The sequence below is a fragment of the Zootoca vivipara genome, chromosome 14 (genome assembly GCF_963506605.1).
Source record: "Zootoca vivipara chromosome 14, rZooViv1.1, whole genome shotgun sequence".
Classification (NCBI taxonomy): Eukaryota; Metazoa; Chordata; class Lepidosauria; order Squamata; family Lacertidae; genus Zootoca; species Zootoca vivipara.
The window spans coordinates 7458026-7475374 of record NC_083289.1 but is presented as its reverse complement, the minus strand read 5'-3'; the positions used below and the strand labels follow the sequence as shown (position 1 = coordinate 7475374).

General features: G+C 49.9%; 1 protein-coding gene across 1 annotated transcript in view; it reads left to right on the top strand.

Moving 5' to 3' along the window:
• The window catches only part of UNC13C (unc-13 homolog C), a 139180-nt gene that overhangs the window by 67010 nt on the left and 54821 nt on the right, over nt 1–17349 (top strand). Inside the window, exons 11-13 of the mRNA XM_060282475.1 lie at nt 11958–12127; nt 13535–13650; nt 14102–14265. Coding sequence (XP_060138458.1) covers nt 11958–12127; nt 13535–13650; nt 14102–14265 — 450 coding nt within the window. The remainder of the gene's footprint in view (nt 1–11957; nt 12128–13534; nt 13651–14101; nt 14266–17349) is intronic.

Sequence of the window (17349 nt, the reverse complement as noted above, 5' to 3'; positions counted from 1 at the left end):
TGCATCTTATATAGATGAAGGGCTGGGACATGCTGGTGTCTGATTATAGCTTAATCGTAGCTGACCCAGGACTTTTATGTGGCAAACCTTGACTTTAATTGGTTGCTTGTGAGCACCCAGCCAGGCAGTAGATGAAATGCAAGATGGAGTAGGTGAGAGGGGACCGTTTCTTTGGCAGGGTGCCATATTGCTGGCTTGGCAAGGAGGCATGGATATTTATTCCTCCAGTGAGCTGCTGCCAATCAGCGTAGACAGCATGGAGCGGGATAAAGGCTGCCTCCTCTCTTCGAGTGATCCCAGGAAGGGGCTTTTCTAGAGAGATTGTGGAGGCTGTGGCCTATTCCTTCCTGGAAAAGCTTATTTCTGGCTAGGCCCATTGCTGGGAATCATATCTGCTGGAGGCCTCTAATGCTAATTGGAACATGTGGCCATAGACTCTAAAAACCCCTGACCACATTTGCATCTCTGAGCAGGTTTGCTGAAAGGGCCTCTTCCTTTCTGAAGCAGGATGAGGATTCTGAGAAGGGAATCTTGCATTGAACTATGAAAGCAGGAAGCAGGTGTCTGAGCAACAATTTCAGTGAGCGGAATAGCAAAGGCACTTGTGGGTGATGATGGGGAAGAGGCTCGCTGGGTGTTCATTTAGCAAATGGAATCTGAGCAGAGATTGGGCAGAGGGCATCACAGATGCCCACCTGGACAAAAGGCCAAGGGGTCTGGGTGGTGTCATTGGCTGGGTGCCCATGGCATGGCATAGGGTAGCGTACATGGGTGGTGCTGCGGTCTAAACCACTGAGCCTCTTGGGCTTGCTGATCAGAAGGTTGGTGGTTTAAATCCCTGAAATGGAGTGAGCTCCCATTGCTCTGTCCCAGCTCCTGCCAACCTAGCAGTTTGAAAGCATACCAGCGCAAGTAGATGACTAGGTAAACAGCGGGAGGGTAAATGGCATTTCCGTGCCCTCTGGTTTCCGTCACAGTGTTCCGTTGCTCTCCTTTTGCTTCTCTCTCTCTGCACCCAGCAGCTGCATTCCCTGTTAGAGGGAGGGATGCTCAGCAGAGCCTGCATTTGGGCCTGCGTGCAGCTCCCATGCGCTGGCCTCCTGGTCCTCTCAGCTTCCCTACTTTTCTCACAGATGACTTGCCTGCCCACAGGCCACAGCCATTCATGTCCATGGTGACAGTTCCCCAAGCCCAGGGCCACCTTGACCTCATCGGGGGGGGGGGTGTCCCCTACTCCTGAGCAGCCCACTGGAGTCCCTGGAGGTTGCCTTCCTTTTCTGAAGGGTTCGCTGTGATTCTGCTTCTCTTTTGCCAGGCTCTTGGCCAGCCTCTCGCCTTTCTCTGGCTCAGTGGCACCCAGGCAGGCCTGTGTGCTTAGGGCTCTGGCTGCATGGACCAACAGCCCCACACATTTTCTGAGCTTCAGAGCAATACTTTTCTAACCTGAAATTTTGCCTTTGCTTCCTATCTGGGTGGCTGACTCCGGATGCCTCTTTTGGCTGGCTGTCTCTTGCTTGCCATCTGGCATCAGTAAACAGCTTCCGCCTGTGCCGGCTGTTTGATCCAAAATAAGCAAATAAATGTTAATTAACTCAAATAACACAAACAGTGGAGCTTTGGAAATCCACGATTTGCTCTCTTCGCCAACACATTCATTCTGGGCCAGTTGTGATCACTTGACTCAGCCTTGGCAGCAAACTTGGGGAGGTTCATAACCACCACTACCCCTCGCCATCAAATTCAACAGTGGGACGGGGTGGGGGGGGAGTCCTCCATGGAAGCACAAGACGGCTGTGCACAACAGCGCTGATGATTGGCTTCTCCCTGAGATGCAACAAAACAACCCTCCCCTGAGCAGCTTTCCAGCTTCTAAAAAGGTGTATGTGCATGTTTGAAATAAGGTCACAAACATTCAGTTGTATCAACAGTCAAGCCCCACTTCAGAAAGCAGTAATAATTTTTAAAAAGAAGTCCAAATGTTCACCTGAAGCTTGGGGGGGAGGGGGGTTTGGAGGTGCCAAAGAGACCATCAAATCAGCATTGGATCCTTTGGCTCGGTGTGGCAAGAAGAAGAAGAAGAAGAAGAAGAAGAAGAAGAAGAAGAAGAAGAAGAAGAAGAAGAAGAAGAAGAAGAAGAAGAAGAAGAAGAAGAAGAAGAAGAAGAAGAAGAAGAAGAAGAAGAAGAAGAAGAATTTATTATTTAAACCCCGTCCATCTGGCTGGGCCTCCCCTGCCACTCTGGGCGGCTTCCAACAAACATTAAAATACATCAAATATCACAGATTTAAAACTTCCCTAAACAGGGCTGCCTTTAGGTATTTTCTAAATGTCAGGTAGTTGTTTATCTCTCTGACCTCTGGTGGGAGGGCATTCCACAGGGTGGCTGCTACTACCGAGAAGGCCCTCTGCCTGGTTCCCTGTAGCTTTGCTTCTCGCAGCGAGGGAACCACCAGAAGGCCCTCGGCGCTGGACCTCAGTGTCCGCGCAGAACGATGGGGTGGAGACACTCCTTCAGGTATACTGGACCGAGGCCGTTTAGGGCTTTCAAGGTCAGCACCAACACTTTGAACTGTGCTCGGAAATGTACTGGGAGCCAATGTAGGATCTTTCAAGACCGGTGTTATGTGGTCTCGGTGGCCGCTCCCAGTCACCAGTCTAGCTGCCGCATTCTGGATTAGTTGTAGTTTCCGGGTCACCTTCAAAGGTAGCCCCACATAGAGCGCATTGCAGTAATCCAAGCGGGAGATAACCAGAGCAGGCACCACTCTGGCTAGACAGTCTGCAGGCAGATAGGGTCTCAGCCTGCATACCTGATGGAGCTGATAGACAGCTGCCCTGGACACAGAATTGACCTGCGCCTCCATGGACAGCTGTGAGTCCAGAATGACTCCCAGGCTGCGCACCTGGTCTTTCAGGGGCACAGTTACCCCGTTTAGGACCAGGGAGTCCTCCATGCCTGCCCGCCTCCTGTCCCCCACAAACAGTACTTCTGTCTTGTCAGGATTCAATCTCCCACTAGTCCTTGTTCTCCCCAGACCACACCTCTGCTGCTCTGGGAGGCTGGGCAAGGTACACAAGCTCCTGTGGGTGCCTCAGCAGAGAAATCCAGTTGCTGGCATGGGCCATTGCAGAGCTGCTTAGGGTCATGGAACTGAAAGGGAGGCCCCGGTTTGACACCGCATCTGCATACCTAGAAGATTTGCTGCTGAGTGAATGAAGAGAGAAACTTCCGTCATCCTAAAGGAGTCCTGCTAAAGAACTTCATGAAAGGCATAAGAGCCATGTAACAGGGCTGCGGCTGCAACCCTACATAGCCCCGTGCTGAGCACAGCACAACTTCCTTGCTTTGAGTAAAAGTCCCCTTTTGCTCTGCAGCTTTACATAAAGTTTCGGTAATCAGCTTAAGAACTGAGCAGTTACTGTGCATGAGTTCCTTGCCTGACCACAGACCATGATGGCTCTGAAGTGCTTCTTGTGTGGAAGGCAACGGGGGGGGGCACCAACTTGAATAAAATATGGGGGCAAACGACGTGTGCCATGATGTGCAGGGACCTGGAGAAGCCAGGGGGCAGATCCAAGTGCGGCAGCAGCGGCGGCTGGGAGAGCACCATGGCCCACGGCCCCTTTTGCCCTACCCACCAGCAAAGGAGAGGGAGAGAGACACCCTTCACTCACGCGCAGGAGTCCTTGTTCTCTAGATCCAAAGAAACACCCGCCCACACAGAACACACATATAAGCAAGCAATACTCCAGTGCTTATCTTGCGAACTTTCCTTTTAAATTGTTCAATCATGGCAAAGGCTCCAGTTTCCAAAAAAAGGGGGGGCAGGAGGGGGAGGTCTGATCTCTGCTCCACTTTCAGTTGTTCTCCCAGATATGCAGGGGAGGAAAGGGGTGGGGGAGAAGATAAAATATATTCTCAAGCCCTTCCCAGTCCTCACCCCACCCACCCACCCACCCCAACACATGATGCTGCAGCTACTGAGCACCCTTTTCCACCAGCCGCCTCTCTCCCCTGACTCAGGAACGGACCACGTGCACACACACTCACATACCCCCTCCACTTTGTGGAGGAGAAACCCTTTTGCTCTCTCACACACGGATGTGCTTGCACACACACAAATGCGCCCCCTTTGGGAAGAAGGAGGGAGGACTTTAAGACCCTGCCAAAGCCCTCACACCTCCTTCACAAAACCCCTGACTTTCCTCAACTATTTGGGGGGGCAGCTCCCCAAATATTCCATGGGGGGTGAAGGGACCTGGGCCCCTCAGAGTCGGTGCCTATGGAAGACAGTATCCCTCTGAATGATGCCAGTTGCTGGGAACCAGAAGAGGGGAGAGTTGCTGTTGTCGCTCTTTGATCCTGCTTGTAGGCAGCCAGCTGGGGCAATTGGTTGGCCACCATGGGATCAGGACACTGGGCTGACGCAGAAGGCTTTGGGGTCAGTTCACAGTGAAATCGAAAGGCTCCAGTGATGCCTGAAGCTCCTTCTCTTCCTGCGATCAGACCCCTGCTTCAGTCTGGGAGCCCCCATGGGCTCTTTTCCCCCTCTGAGAAGATGGAGATCTGGACCTGTCAGCCTCTAGGAGCAGAGGGAGGTTCATTGTGGTTCTGCTGAAGAGCCGTCCAGCGCTGAGCCAGAGTCCAACCTCTTAGGGAACAGCTGAGAATAGGTCCCTGGTATCGCCAGGTAGGGTCTCCTTCTGCCAGTCCTGGCTGTGGCTGGAGATAAAGTGCTGGCTATCAAGGAACCTGCCTTCCCAGCAATGCCATGGGATTTGAATATCCCAAGAGTGAGTGAGTTTTACTCTTGCATGTATCAGTCTCCACATGGCCTCTGGGATTAATAGAAATGGCCAAGGATTTAAAGCATGCGGCTTTCTGGTTACAAGTATGGATTTACTTTACATTATGCAAATTGTTTCTTTGACCCTGCTTGGTCTTTAAATAATCCTGTGTTTGCTTTTGAAGACTGATTACAAGGAGAAGTGGTTCTGTTGTTGGGTTAAGGGAGGATGTTCTGCTTATCTGCCTGATCCCTCTTCCTCCCTTCATGGTAGCCCAGTATAGAATTCAGGGCCAAAGAAAACTTGCTGATAGCTCCATAGGTTGAAACATGGAGCTGCCTCAGCCATGTAGAAAGGGGAAAGGGTGCAATTTTAATTGCAGGGGGAAGGGTAAGTGGATGGGAGGGCTTGGTACTTATCTGAGCACCCACACCCACTGGCTGATAAGGGCAGAGCCCTCCACCCCTCTGGCAAAAGTGTCCAGGGCAAGTCTGTATCTAAGTGCATGGAATGGTCTCCATCATCTCAACCACAGCCCTAGAAATGATGGAGAACACTGACGTTCCAGTGGTGAGGCACAGAGGTAGCCCAGTCCCCAACTCTCTGGGAGTTCAGTCATGCTGCCTCTTTCACAGGCAGGAAGCTCATTCCTGCATTTCTGTGGCTTCTTAGAGGTGTGCAGAGCTATGTGGCAACTGCAGCAAAGGAGGCGCCTTCCTGCAGTGTCTGCTGCCGGGCAAACCAGCCCCATCCTGATCAGAAGCCAGCTCCTCCTGCACCAAGAAAGAGGTGGCAGCCCAGGTGAGAGGGCAATGGCAAGCCCAGGACTGCCCAAGCCAGCTTTATGCTGGGGTGAGGTCAGAACCCTGGATGCTCTCTGTCAAAATACAAAAGCAAAGGGTTCAGGACCAAGGACAGCAGTCTTGCAGTTCAAACCTGTGGGACAGTTATTTTCACGCTGGCCTGCTGCAAGGCTCGCCACCCTCTGGCTGCTGAAGGACTGATGCCCTTTGATGCAGCCATTGGCTCCTTCCAGGAGGGCACTTGGTCAGCGTGTGATGCCTCTGTGGTCTTTCTGTGCAAGGCCAGCTGTGCCAGCACCACAACACTCCATGTGCACCTGGCACCTCCCTGTGGCCCCTGCATAGCCATCTGGATTCATGCTTCCATGCCAGGAACCTTGGTGGGTGCCCTCTTGCATCATTCCCCATGCCAGCTTTCCTGTTGCCCTGGACTGCAAGGTAGAGGAGACGGCAGGGACCAGGCTGGCTGCAGTTCAGCCGAAGGGAGAGGTGCCCAAGCGCTCCTGGGTGGTGCTGAGAGACCTCCAGTCACTTTGCTCTGGTCATAATCCTCGGCTTTCTGAGGAATGCGAGGTCTGATTACATCAAATCAAGAATCCACTGAATGCAGCTTGTTTTGTGTAAAGCATCGCCACCTCCTGTGTGTACCCTCCCTCCTTGTCTTGCTACAAAACCTTCTTAATCTAAAGAGGTCAGGCACGCAGTGGGGGCTGGGAGGCAAATCCCCTCCCAGGAAGAAGCTCTCACTGCTATTCAATGCATCTAATGCTTGCATGTGGCATAAGCTGCAGACACCTTGCTGTGGGCTCACAGCCCCTCGCATGTTGCTTTGAACCACAGCTTACCTCCATTTTAACGGTTTTAGTGACAGATGGGAGATGCCCCAGCCCTGCAGGCAGAATCATAACCACATGTGAAATGGAATAGATCACTAGATGTAAACAGATGCAAAGCCTGTGAATCGATGTTGCATTAATACTGTATGAATTGGTGAGGGGCGGTTGTAGAAGTGGCCTCCTTTTCGAAGGACTGTGTGTCCTCGGCGGTCAGGAGGCGAGGAAACCTGGAGGGAGGGGCAGCACAGAATAGGGCAGGAGGCTGAGCAAGGGGCAAGGAAGGGAGGCTGGGGCAAGAGGAAGTGAGAGTAGGAAGGTCCACAGCCCAGAGGCAGGGAGCCCTTGCTTTGCATGCAGAAGGTGCCATTTGAAGAATATTTTAAGTTGCAAGACAGGGAAATGAGATCCGCCTCTTGCTGCCTCTGACTTGGACCTTGCAGCACTCATGGAAGCTGAAAAGCTAGACCTGCAGGACCAACAGGCAGAGACCCTTGATAGAGGGCTCAATGAAGGGGTCGGGGATTAGCGCCCAGCCTGCTCTAGCCTTCTGGAGGTGCAAGGGAAGTTTCACGACTGGCCATAGGCTGCAGATCCTTCCACTGGCCACAGTCACATGATAATGTGTAGGCCTGGCTCACACATAACCCTAAGCCATTTTGAGGGGGTTTGCCTGAACCCTTCCCAGTGGCTTCACTGCCAGTTCATTTTCTACCAGCAAACCATGATCCAAAGCCCTGGTTTGTTGATGGCTTACAAGCCATGGGTTGTTGTCATGATAGCTTAGTGTTAGGTACAAACCCAAAATGCTTCCTTAAGTGTGCCTTGTTTGGCCCAGACTCTTGCCAGGCTGCGGAGGCAGGAGCCAAGAGTGGCTGGGAAGCAATCTAAGCAAACCATAATAATAATAATTTATTATTTATACCCCGCCCATCTGGCTGGGTTTCCCCAGCCACTCTGGGTGGCTTCCAACAGAAAAATAGAACACAGTAATCTATTAAACATTAAAAGCCTCCCTAAACAGGGCTGCCTTCAGATGTCTTCTAAAAGTCTGGTAGTTGTTTTTCTCTTTGACATCTGGCTTCTTTCATTGTGGGCTTAGCATTGTGTGTGTACCAGGCTAGTCTCCATCTTCACTTGACAGTCCCAGGTCACCAAGACCCACTGTGGCCATGTGCCCTGATCCTGACAGATGAGAATGACCTTCTCAGGAGAGACTGAACTAGAGGAGTGAGAAGGCCTGGGGAACAATGTGGGGAAGGAAGAATGATAGCTTCTGTGTTTACTATAGGCACATGCAATACCCAAATCGAAGATGCATTTCTGTACCCAGAGGGTCCTACCATGTGCACAACAGAAGCGTACCACCACCACACAGGTGGCGCTGTGGTCTAAACCACTGAGGCTCTTGGGCTTGCCGATCAGAAGGTCGGCGGTTCGAATCCCTGCAATGGAGTGAGCTCCCATTGCTCTGCCCCAGCTCCTGCCAACCTAGCAGTTCGAAAGCACGCCAGTGCAAGTAGATAAATAGGTACTGCTGAGGCGGGAATGTAAACAGCGTTTCCATGAGCTCTGGTTTCCGTCATGGTGTTCTGTTGCGCCAGAAGTGGTTTAGTCATGCTGGCCACATGACCCGGAAAGCTGTCTGTGGGCAAACACCAGCTCCCCTTGACCTGAAAGTGAGATGAGCACAGCAACCCCATAGTTGCCTTTGACTGGACTTAACCATCCAGGGGTCCTTTACCTTTTTATCCCCACCACCAACTTTGTTGCTTGCAAATTGTTCTTTGCCTTCTTCCAGTAACTTCCAATTCAGTTTGTAGATACTAGATCAGGCATGTTCAAAGTCCATTTCGGATCTGGCCCCTGTGGCAATATAAAAAAAGCTCGACAACAATCTGACTGCTGACCTGCAGACCTGGCCAATCCTGTACTCAGAAGTAAATGCCATTGAGTTCAGTGGATGTAGGCTTGCAGCCCAGTGCATTTTGAGGTTGCATTCCTCTGTGCCTTTGCCTGGGAGGAAGCTCTACTGAACAGAGTTGGGTCTTAGGATGCAAACGGCTGCTCTGTAGTTGTCATAAATATGCCAGTACAATTGTATATGCTGGCTAAGTTATGTGTGGTGTGTTTTGTGTTGTTAAAGCAGTAAAATTAGTGATAATAAACAGTGTATATTCTTCAGATTTCAGTTCCTCCCCCCACCCCCAGGCTCAAATTTTCCAAAAGTTTCGCAGAATCTTACACCTGTGTTCTGAGCCGCTCCAGAGTAACTTGATATCACTTCTTGCTTCTTTCAAAATGACTGCAGATTACTCTCTCTGCTGTCACTTTAAAATCTGATCAAATAGATTGTGTTGCCACTCTGTAAGTTAATTAAGACAATCAAGCACAGCAGTCAGGATTTTGTCTAGCATGCCCGGTGCAGTGAAAGTCCCTCTCCTCCCTCCCCCACCGCCCCCAGCAAGTAAATTTGGCTCTGCCTCCCGCTACTGGTGCTGCACGGCTTTGATGCTATTTGGAGCCACTATAAAAATGCAGCGTTTTCTTCCTCCTTCAATTATTTATAGCAGGGAAGAATTGATTTTGTGAAAATGCTGCCAGTCTCCTGGGGGAAAGGAGGAGAACTGGAACTCCCACGAATAACTTCATTTAGACCTTACAAGGCCCTTGGGTTGTGGGTTCGATCCTGGCACTACCCCCATAGTGTTAAGCCTTGCTCTCTTGGGAAAATCTGCATAGCTGTAAAGATGTCATGCAGGAGGAGAGGATGGCAGATGAGCCTTCCCGGGAGCAAACTGGGCAAGCATTTGCACAGAGCACTCCGTGTGTGTGTGTGTTCATAGGAAATCCACTCAGAAGATAGATAGATATGAGAGAGAGAGAGAGAGAGAGAGAGAGAGAGAGAGAGAGAGAGAGAGAGAGAGAGAGAGAGAGAGAGAGAGAGATTAGATAGATAGATAGATGATAGATAGATAGATAGATAGATAGATAGATAGATAGATAGATAGATAGATAGATGATAGATAGATAGAGGTAAAGGGACCCCTGACCATTTGGTCCAGTCGTGACTGACTCTGGGGTTGCGGCGCTCATCTCGCATTATTGGCCGAGGGAGCCGGCGTACAGCTTCCAGGTCATGTGGCCAGCATGACAAAGCCGCTTTCTGGCGAACCAGAGCAACACACGGAAACGCCGTTTACCTTCCTGCCGGAGCAGTACCTATTTATCTACTTGCACTTTGATGTGCTTTCGAACTGCTAGGTTGGCAGGAGCCGGGACCGAGCAACGGGAGCTCACCCTGTCGCAGGGATTCGAACCGCCAACCTTCTGATCGGCAAGCTCTAGGCTCTGTGGTTTAACCCACAGCACCACCTGCGTCCCTCAGATAGATAGATGGATAGATAGATAGATAGATAGATAGATAGATAGATTATATATTAGAAGCAAATGTAGTTCAGTGGTAGCCCCCTCATAAGTAGCAGGCAGGCATGCCAGAACGGGTTGCCTGGTACCATTCCTGAGGTATTTTCAGTGCATGATGAAGAAGTTTCTCTTCACCCAGGCCTTTTGAAATAACTCATCTCATCTGGCCCTCTGTTCTTTAATTTGGGGGGTGCAGTGAATTTCCATGTCGTCTCCCTCTTTTAAAATGGTTTTATGTTTGACTTCTTATTTCACTTGTTGTTCTTTCCCCTCAAATTACTAAGCTGCCCCCAAATTAATAAGTAAAATAGGGGAAAGTGCTGAGCTACTGCCCCTTCATCCTTGCTCCTGAAACTGGTCCTCTCAATGCCACCCACCCAGCTTGGAAGCAATCCTGGCTCCTACATTGCTACACAGGGTTGCAAGACTTGGGGAGCTGCTGCTTTTCGGAGGAAGGCAGAAAGTTTTGTGCATGTGTCCATGCACACACACACACATTCCACTTGGCATAAGGCAACACACACAGCTGATCTGAATCCACTGTGGAGCCCCAAAGTGGAAAGAGTGTTTCCCACCCAGAGGCTGCTGAGAAACGGCCCCTTCAGCTCCTGCGTTCAGCAGCCCAGGCTCCAAACTGGATGTATAAATGTTGGAGGGGGGGATGTTTCCACTGTTTGCCTTGCACCTGCTCAGGACCAGAGCTTCTGAATCATGTCACCTCATCAGCTGGAGAGTCAGGCTTGAATTGGGGTGGGGGGATGGGGAGGTAAAGCAGATAATTAACAACAGGCTGGAGAAACCACAGTAACCAGATTTTGTTTATGTAGTGACCTAGATTTGCTTTCCATCTCGTTGACAAGACAGGAAGTGTTTTATTTCCTATGAATAATCACAGGCGTGATTCATCACCCCCCCATAACCGATCAAGAATCATAATAACAAACAACCCCAACATTTTACACGTACCTTATTTTTCCGTGTATAAAACGACACCTATTTTTTAAAACTCAAAATTAAGAAATTAAGTTGTTTAGCTTTGGGGAGGTGTGTGTGGAAGAGGTCACTTCCGCCAATCGCTCACCCATCTGCCCACCACTGCCGATCGCTTGCCACAGCCACTGCCGGTCACACACCTTGCCACAGCCGCCAGTTGTCTGCCCGCTTGCCGCCACCAACAGCCCAGCTGTCCGCCTTGCCACAGCCGCCAATCACCTGCCCAACTGCCGCAACCACAGCCAATCGCCAGCAAGCCTTGCCGCAGCCACCAATCACCTGCCCAGTCACCATTGCCAATCTCCTGCTTCCTGCTACCATTAATCACACGTCCCCCCCACTCTGCATTCACTATCGGTGTATAAGACAACACCCAATTTTTGCCTTTTTTAAAGCAAAAGGCATCGACTTATGCATGGGAAAATATGGTATGTTTTTCTCAGATTAACTTCTGAGCCCAGGGATACAGTAATCCGTATGTCCAGGCTGCAGAAGAAAAACCCGTTGGTGCTTAGGGTGTGGCTCTGACCTTGATGGTGGCTGCTGCATTCAGGCAGAAAACCAAAAGGCTGAACTCTGCAGCCCACCTGCTTTCTCCATATTTTTGGCCTTCCTCCTTTAGCCAGAACCAGCTAAGCCTTCTCTCTCTCTCTCTCTCTCTCTCTCTCTCTCTCTCTCTCTCTCTCTCTCGTTCCCCTTCTTCTTACCTGAGCATTTTTATCCAGTAACTCCATGGTGCCTGCATTTCTGAAGTCTATGCTGGCCTGAGACAAACCAGGTTGTGGTCTTGACTAATGTCCTTGTTCCTCCTGTGAAGGACAAGAGAGCCTCCCCTCCCCCACCCCGGAGGTGCCTCTGGAGAAGAACAAGGGCACCTGCCTGTTTGCTGGGCCTGAGAAGCTCTATCTGTGTGCAGGGGTCTGGCTACGGTGTGAGGTCACTCTTGTAGAGTGACAGCTGCTTATCAAATGCAGCCCAAGTGTGACCTCAAACCACATCCAGACCCAAAAAGCAAAGGCCTCCAGAAGCTCCCTGGGCTCAGTGGGACGTTGCCCTTTGGCCTGACACGCCCCGTTCTAGAGCCACCACCTGTTCTATGACTTTTCCTTTTCAGCGAATGCCACAACTCGACAGACAGAATAAAAGTCAGGGTCTGGGATGAGGATGACGACATCAAATCTCGGGTGAAGCAGCACTTCAAAAAGGAATCAGATGACTTCTTGGGGCAAACCATTATTGAAGTGAGAACCCTCAGCGGAGAAATGGACGTTTGGTACAACCTTGGTAGGCAATACTCTTTGTTACAAGCAAAGTCTTCCCAGGGGAAGGGGGCTTCATTTGCTAGTGGCCAGAGTCAGACACGGAATGTCCAAGCAAGTGGGAATGTTCAGAGTGGCAGGAGAGGATATATTGTTTATTAATATCCTTCCTAACTTGTGCTAGCAAGTTCCTTATGTAGCAGTTACATTCCCCTTCTCATGCACAGCAGAAAGCTGGTTGCAGGCTCATTAGAACCTCTTACTATTATGCAATTCAATCTGCCTCAGATTGAATTGTGCGTTCCTGGTAAGTTTCATTGACTCCCTCTTAAAATAATAAAGACACCACAATCCTATTCATAGTCAACAAAACGTAAGTTTACTCACTTTCAGGCAGTACACAGTATCAATCCTGAAGGCAGGCGTAAAAACTTAAAGTTACAAATAGCAACATGTGGACTTACCCCAAATAGGGGACAATCTCTGTGCTGCTGTTGGCTGCAAGCCAACAGAGCAGTCCTAGCTGGAAGCAGACGAAAGGAGAAAGAGAGAAAAGAAGGGAGGGGGTGCTGCGTGACTCGTCCTTTTGTTACCTGGACAGGTAAGGCCACGCCCACCTCTGGTCACATGCAAGAGGAAGGATGATCCAGGCCAGGAGGAACAGGAAGTCTCTACTGGCTGGACCAAACATTCCCTTGCATGTCCACTCTAGCATTACAAGGAATGTTGTACTTGACTGGTGGACATAGCTGCCAAGTTCTCCCTTTTTTTTAAGGGAAATTCCCTCATGCTGAATAGGCTTCCACGCGAGAAAAGGGAAAACTTGGCAGCTATGCTGGTGGACCACATCCCACAAAGCAGGCATTTCTTTCCTAGCCTTGTTTACCCCTAACCCAAGTCTATCACCTCCATCTTTGGTGGTCTTGAAGATCATGGCCAAGGCACAACAGACACACAACCTTTTTTTTCTTTCCCTTCTTTCACCTCCTTCTTGTTCAGACAAGGTGATTTTAAAGTGAAGAAAAGCATTGCATGGAGCGCCACACACATACACATACACACACACACACACACACACACACACACACACACACACAGACACACCTCTTCTGTTTCACACAGATCATTCCTGGGTTATGCCAGACCTCTTGCTTTGTCTCATGGGTTTCAAGGGGGCATTCACAGAAAATGTTCCCAGGCCTTTGAGCTTCTCCACCACCCACCATGCGCACGCAGCTTTGGATCGGGAGGAGGGCAGAACTGTTGCTCCTCTTGCAGGAATGCTTCGCACGTGGCCAAAATCACTTGCACAAAAGCAGTGTCATCTGCTTGTGGCAGCATTTGGTCCTCTCAGCTGCCAACAATCCCTTCTTTGGCCACAGCCAACGTCTTTCTTTCTTTCCTCCTCTCCTCCCCCGCCTGCATTTACTAGACAAGCGAACCGATAAATCTGCAGTGTCTGGAGCCATTCGGTTGAAGCTCAACGTTGAGATAAAAGGAGAGGAGAAGGTAGCCCCTTATCATGTGCAATACACCTGCTTACATGAGGTATGTGGTGGAATGGGATTTTCCTTCATGCGCATGGCCCAGTGGTAGCTCGCAAGGAGCCTGGCGGTGACTCTCAGGGGGACAAGACTCTGCGGCTGAGAGAGGAAGGCAAGGCAGGGCCCATATGCGAATGGGTGGGTGGGTGCAGAGTCTACAAGATGACAAACTGTTCAGGACTGGTAGGGGGTAAGAAGCTGAGGAGGGGGGCGGGGGGGCTTGTGCCAAGGCCAGGAAATGAGGGGGCCAAATCACTCCTGGCATCCCAGGAGGATGTTTGTGGGCTCTAAGCTTTTCTCAGACCTCATTTGTCCAAAGATCACCGTAACAAGCAAATAGGATGTGAAATTAATGAAAGTTTGGAGGAAATGTGAGCATAATACAGCCCTGTCTTCTCCAGTGGCACCTGGAGGTTGAAATTTCCAATTAAGGTGAAAAAATGTGTTCCCTTCAGAACCTCTTCCATTACTTGACTGAGGTGAAGTCAAGCGGGGCTGTGCAGATCCCTGCAGTCAAAGGAGACGAGGCCTGGAAGGTCTACTTTGAGGAAGCCGCCCAAGAGATCGTTGACGAGTTTGCAATGCGCTATGGCATCGAATACATCTACCAAGCGATGACGTAAGTGGCACAGCATGTCGAACTGGGAGCAGAGCCGCTGGCAGGCAGGGCGGATTGGGAGGGCGGCGGCGGCTGCAAATAAGTTGCCGACCTCCCAGGAAGAGAAGGAGCTGCAGGTCCATTTTCAAAAGGCGAGTTCTTAATGCCATCCTTTTAGGCATGCCTGGGGAAAGTGTAAAGCTCTGCGTAAAGACTTTGAAAGCATTGTGGTATTTGCATACTAGATAATTTTTGCAGTGCATGTGAGCTGCTCCTGAACTAGTGCCATCCACCCAAGGCATCTGAGGGCTGTTTCAATGCACAAAAGCAAAACATCCGTTCCATTTGCCAGAATGAAATCTTTCAACCCAGAGATGTGAAGGGATGCCCCACATGCCTCATTGCACACCCATAATCACAAGGGCTGCCCCCTCCATTTCAGCTGCCTGTGTGTGCTCCAAGGGCGGGGGCGGCAGCTGCCCCTGTTGCAACAAATGGGATCAGCGCCCTTGCCTGGCTCTCAGGAAGCTTAAACTTTGGTTTAGCTCAGTGATGGCGAACCTATGACACGCGTGTCAGACGTGACACGCAGAGCCCTCACTGCTGGCATGTGCCCCATCGCCCCATTCGTGCTGTTGTTGTTGTCCCCCCCCCCTATTTGTTCTCCCGCTCCTCCGCTAGAGCTTGTCTCCCCTGTTGCTGGTAGCCAGAGATTGGTTTTTTAACCCTTTCTGTGCTGTTTTTTCTGGCGCTTTGGCAGACGATGATTGGGTGTAACAGCGTTCGTTTTTTAACCCATTCTGTGCTGGGTTTTTTGGCGCTTTGGCAGACTATGTCGGTGCGTGTTAGTTCCAGCGAAGGTATTATTCGTCATTTAGGGCATCCCTCCCAAAAAAGCAAAGCAACTTTTGCACCCCCCAAAAAAAACCTCCAAAACTTTGGTTAGCAGCTCCCCCCCAAAAGCTCAACAACTCTGGGCGCTTTGTGATAAATAAGGAGGTTTTTTGTTTGGTTTGGTTAAATAATTAGTTTTTGGTTTATTAAATACAGTTACAGTATATATTACAATTACTTTATACATTTTTGTTATTTAAACTATGAATATCGCGAAATTATGGTTTTTTCTCCAAGTGACACACCACCCGAGTTATGCTTGTTTTTTTGGCGAATTTTGACACACCAAGCTCAAAAGGTTGCCCATCACTGGTTTAGCTTTTCCCGCTATAACTCAGAGGAAAGAAGACAAAATCACAGTACCTCACAAGCTCCCCTGAGGAATATGGATGACTTCCTCCCCTTGCTGGCCTGAGGCCTTTTCTTCTGTCAAATGCACTGTATATGGGGCATTGCTCTGTCCCAAATGCTTTTAAGAAACATGAACTCATGAATCCTTTGCCTCCAGTTTGCTCATTGGCTGATTTATTTCACCATCCCTGCCCCCTGCCCCAAGAAGCAGAAGGCATCGCGTGTGGTTGTCCCTGTGTGATCCCCCTTTCATCCTCACAACGGCCCTGTGAGGTCGGCTAGGCTGAGCGTCAGAGCGACTGGCCTGAAGCTTCACAGCTAAGCAGGAATTTGAACTTGACTCTCATGGGTCTAACACTTGCTCTGTTACTCCAAGTTGCCTGCGGCCATCCCTGTGCTTTACAATTCTGATTGCTAGCCGTCAGAATTCCATCACTTAACCTTGGTTTGTTGAGCATAGTCAAATGAGCTCTCTCTCTCTCTCTCTCTCTCTCTCTCTCTCTCTCTCTCTCTCTCTCTCTCTCTTGTGTTAAGGATCCTCTCCAAATGCCCATTCCACTCCTACAGGAAATGCATTGCTGGCTTGGCTGAAAAAGCCACCTCCTTTCCTTTCCTTTTTTCTCATCGCTAACACTCCTCTCCCCACCCCCAGGGAGGAGGAGCAAACCAAGGCACAGCTTTCATGTTGCTTCTTCCAGTTCCCTACAGCTTCAGCTGGGTTAAGGTGTCTGCATCCACAGAGCTGCAGCCTGGGAGCACTAGGTCCCGTCCCTCAGAGAGCAATGGGTTCCACTCCAGAGCTCTACAAACAAGTGGTTTGTGCCATTGTAGCCCAGAAGGCCCAGTTCTGAACATACTTACCTACATGGTATTTGAGAGAGATGGGTGGAGGGAAAGTAGCTCCCCAGAAGGCGTAAAATTTCAACACCTGGTGCTGACTCAATACAGCTGCGCACTTCTGTTGCTGGGCTCCATTGAAAACGACATGCAAACAAGGAAGCGACTTCTCCAGACAATGGAACAACTCTTTTTTTCTTATCTCTGTGGCTGCGATCTCCTGGGTGATGTGGATGCCATTAGGCAGTTGAATGGGCATGTGTACTGCATCCATTTCCCTCCCACCCATCCACCTCTGCCCCAGGGGCTGGCAACCCACGCTATGCCACTGGTGAAAGGCATCTGAAGGCAGCCCTGTTTAGGGAAGCTTTTAATGTTTAAATTTTAATATTTTGTTGGAAGCTGTCCAGAGTGGCTGGGGAACCCCAGCCAGATGGGTGGGGTATAAATATATTATTATTATTAATAATTATTATTATTATTAAATAATAATAATAATAATAATAATAATTCAACTCTGGATAGCAAAGCACAGACAGATTTACAAATTCGTGTGTGTGAGAGAGGGGGGGGGGAGAGAGAGTTAAATTCCAGAGGGCCTATCTGGTTAAACTGCAATGGAATGTAAAGAATTGCTTTGAAATCATTTCAGCACCAAGTAGAAAAGGAAACCGCCCCAACACCCCCCTGCCTGCCATTGTCCTGTATTTTACCAGAACAAAAGTGGCAATCCTATAAGCACACACACACACCCCGCACAAAGCTGCTATTGGCACGAAAACAAACAGTTGGAGAGGGCATAGCCAAAAAGCAAAAGGGGAAGGAGGAGGCTCTGCCACTGGCAGTACCTTCTCTGCCCATCCAGCATCCTCCAGGAGAAGTTGGGTTTTGACATGCAAGCTGCAAAGGGTCATTCCAAATCTCCCCGAGTTCAGTTTTGTGGTTTTAAAGACTGTCTTCATTTCACACTGTTCTGGGCATGGTGGATCCCTTGTCCTGCAGCTGGGGGGGGGGCATCTTGCT